The sequence below is a fragment of the Penaeus chinensis genome, chromosome 6 (assembly GCF_019202785.1).
Source record: "Penaeus chinensis breed Huanghai No. 1 chromosome 6, ASM1920278v2, whole genome shotgun sequence".
Taxonomy (NCBI): Eukaryota; Metazoa; Arthropoda; class Malacostraca; order Decapoda; family Penaeidae; genus Penaeus; species Penaeus chinensis.
In genome coordinates, this window is record NC_061824.1 from 25,674,797 (window position 1) to 25,677,023 (window position 2,227).

The 2,227-nt window shown below is 39.8% G+C and overlaps 1 protein-coding gene across 1 annotated transcript in view; it reads right to left on the bottom strand.

The window, feature by feature from the left end:
* Positions 1-958: 958 nt before the first annotated feature.
* Positions 959-2,227, bottom strand: part of LOC125026234 (glutamate receptor ionotropic, delta-2-like) — an 8,716-nt gene continuing 7,447 nt past the window's right edge. Inside the window, exons 9-12 of the mRNA XM_047614536.1 lie at positions 2,211-2,227; positions 1,927-2,075; positions 1,439-1,549; positions 959-1,228 (exon numbers count right to left, since the gene is read on the bottom strand). The exon at positions 2,211-2,227 is cut by the window's right edge and continues 201 nt beyond it. Coding sequence (XP_047470492.1) covers positions 1,006-1,228; positions 1,439-1,549; positions 1,927-2,075; positions 2,211-2,227 — 500 coding nt within the window. The 3' untranslated portion in view covers positions 959-1,005. The remainder of the gene's footprint in view (positions 1,229-1,438; positions 1,550-1,926; positions 2,076-2,210) is intronic.

The window sequence follows — 2,227 nt, forward strand, 5'->3', positions numbered from 1 at the left end:
AAACACACACACACGCGCGCGCGCACATATATATATATATTATATATACACAAACACACACACACACACACACACACACACACACATATATATATATATATATATATATATATATATATATATATATATATATATAATACATATGTGTGTATGTATGTGTGTGTGTTTGTATATATACATATGTGTGTGTGTGTGTGTGTGTGTGTGTGTGTGTGTGTGTGTGTGTGTAAATATATATATATATATATATATATATATATATATATATATATACATATATATATACACACACACACTCTTTCTCTCGTCTCACTCAGATTTCTCTCTCTCTCGAAAATTATTTAGTTTTAACACTCTACTAATAGGTAAATAATTGACTCTGAATACTCGTATTCTTTTTACATTTACTGTATACATTCTAATCTGTTGACATGCCTAAGTTCTGCATTTGCAATGTGAACCCACACAGGGACTTATTAAGATAGGGGTGAGTATAACCTAAGTTACCTCATCCTTTTTAAATTTAAGGTTTTGTTTCAATAAATTTGTTAAGTCAAATAGTCTCTGAGATTGGCTCAGGGTCCTTCAAGGTCACGTCTTCCAACTAGCAGGAGTGACAAATTGCAGGAGTAATTCACGTGCCTTTGCATCTTGGCCCTTGCAGACACTCCGTCCAGCTCGGACGCAGCCTCTTCTTACGGGCCACCACTCTAGGCTCCCTTGCCAGGCCTATCTCTTTCCGGCACTAACGCCTCAACGCTACCAGTTATAGTAACCCTTCGAACCAGATCGTGCGTTTTTCGACACAATCTATGTGGGGGATCTTAACAGCAAACTCAGCACAAACACTCTCTCTCTCTCTCTCTCTCTCTCTCTCTCTCTCTCTCTCTCTCTCTCTCTCTCTCTCTCTCTCTCTCTCTCTCTCTCTCTCTCTCTCTCTCTCTCTCTCTCTCCCGCTCTCGCTCTCTATTTTTCTCTGTGTTTAATTACTTTTTCTTCTCTGATTCACTTCGATGCCAGTGTGCTTCTCTTTAGGCAACGCCTCACAAGGACTTCCATCCCGAGGACACACAGGGACAGCGCCATGCCAGCTCCGAGGAGTAGAAAAGCTGACCCTGTCTTGGCGAGTGACATGGGGGGAGCGGCGTTAGACAGGGGTTGGGGTCGCGCTTCTCCCCAGTCCTTCAGAATTTTGCTCAGCAATCCTGCACTTCGCATCCTCACTAACCTGAGCGAGAAGGGAAAGGAAAGGATGGAAGTTAAGTTTAGAATTCTCAGTCATTGACTTATAGAGTATATTTTCTCGGCTAATCGTACAGTTATTCTGATGTAATTTAGTCGTGTCTCTTGGATTAGTTAGACAATTTAGAATTCGAGATTAAACCAACATGAGAAATGTGCATACAGGTTACGACATGTTGTAAATCTAAAAGCAAACCTGTTATCAAAAAGGTCTTTCAGCTGCGATTTCTTCGTCACCGCCACGCTGACGAAGAGAGTAATATATTTCTCCTTCGTCAGAGCCAGCATGCGACTGTCGCTGCCATACCTGAGAAAAAAAGGCTTGATTTTTTTTTTGTCAAATAGCGCTGGATCTGAGTTCTTTAAAGAAGGGACGGTGTATATTGTGATTTTAGTGGTTTGGGTTTATAAAGTTTATCTGCTTACATGTTCAGCTATGTTTACAAAATGAGTCTATTTCTTTCATATGGTTTTTTACTCGTCATATATATACACATCGTATAGCATATTCCATGATCTCATATAAGTACCTTGCCATCTCTTTATCAATAACATGCAACTTCTGTTCTAATAATCATATCAGCACAACCTTAAATGTCTGTCTGCACCAAAACATGCTTAGCAATTTTATTCTCATTTGTTTCACCCAAAGAATACTTTCTCCTTCAGAAAGTTTCAGCCTACTGGTAACTGTATTCGGACTCAGTTGTGAGATACACGTTCTTGCCCTCCAACACTTTTGCAAAGGCTATGTCATTGGTGGCAACGCTCCCCCATTGTCCTCCAGCTTTTATATTCGCCCAGGCTTTTTGGTACACAGGGTTAGTTGAGGACTGGAAAAATAAAACCAAGCTGTGGCAAAAATAGCATTGGGAACTATTCCGTAAAGGTGAATATGATATAAGGTATCTCATGTATTGACCTTCATATCTATCAGATTTTATTCAGCACGATCCGCCCCATCTAACCTTTAAAACATCCTCTT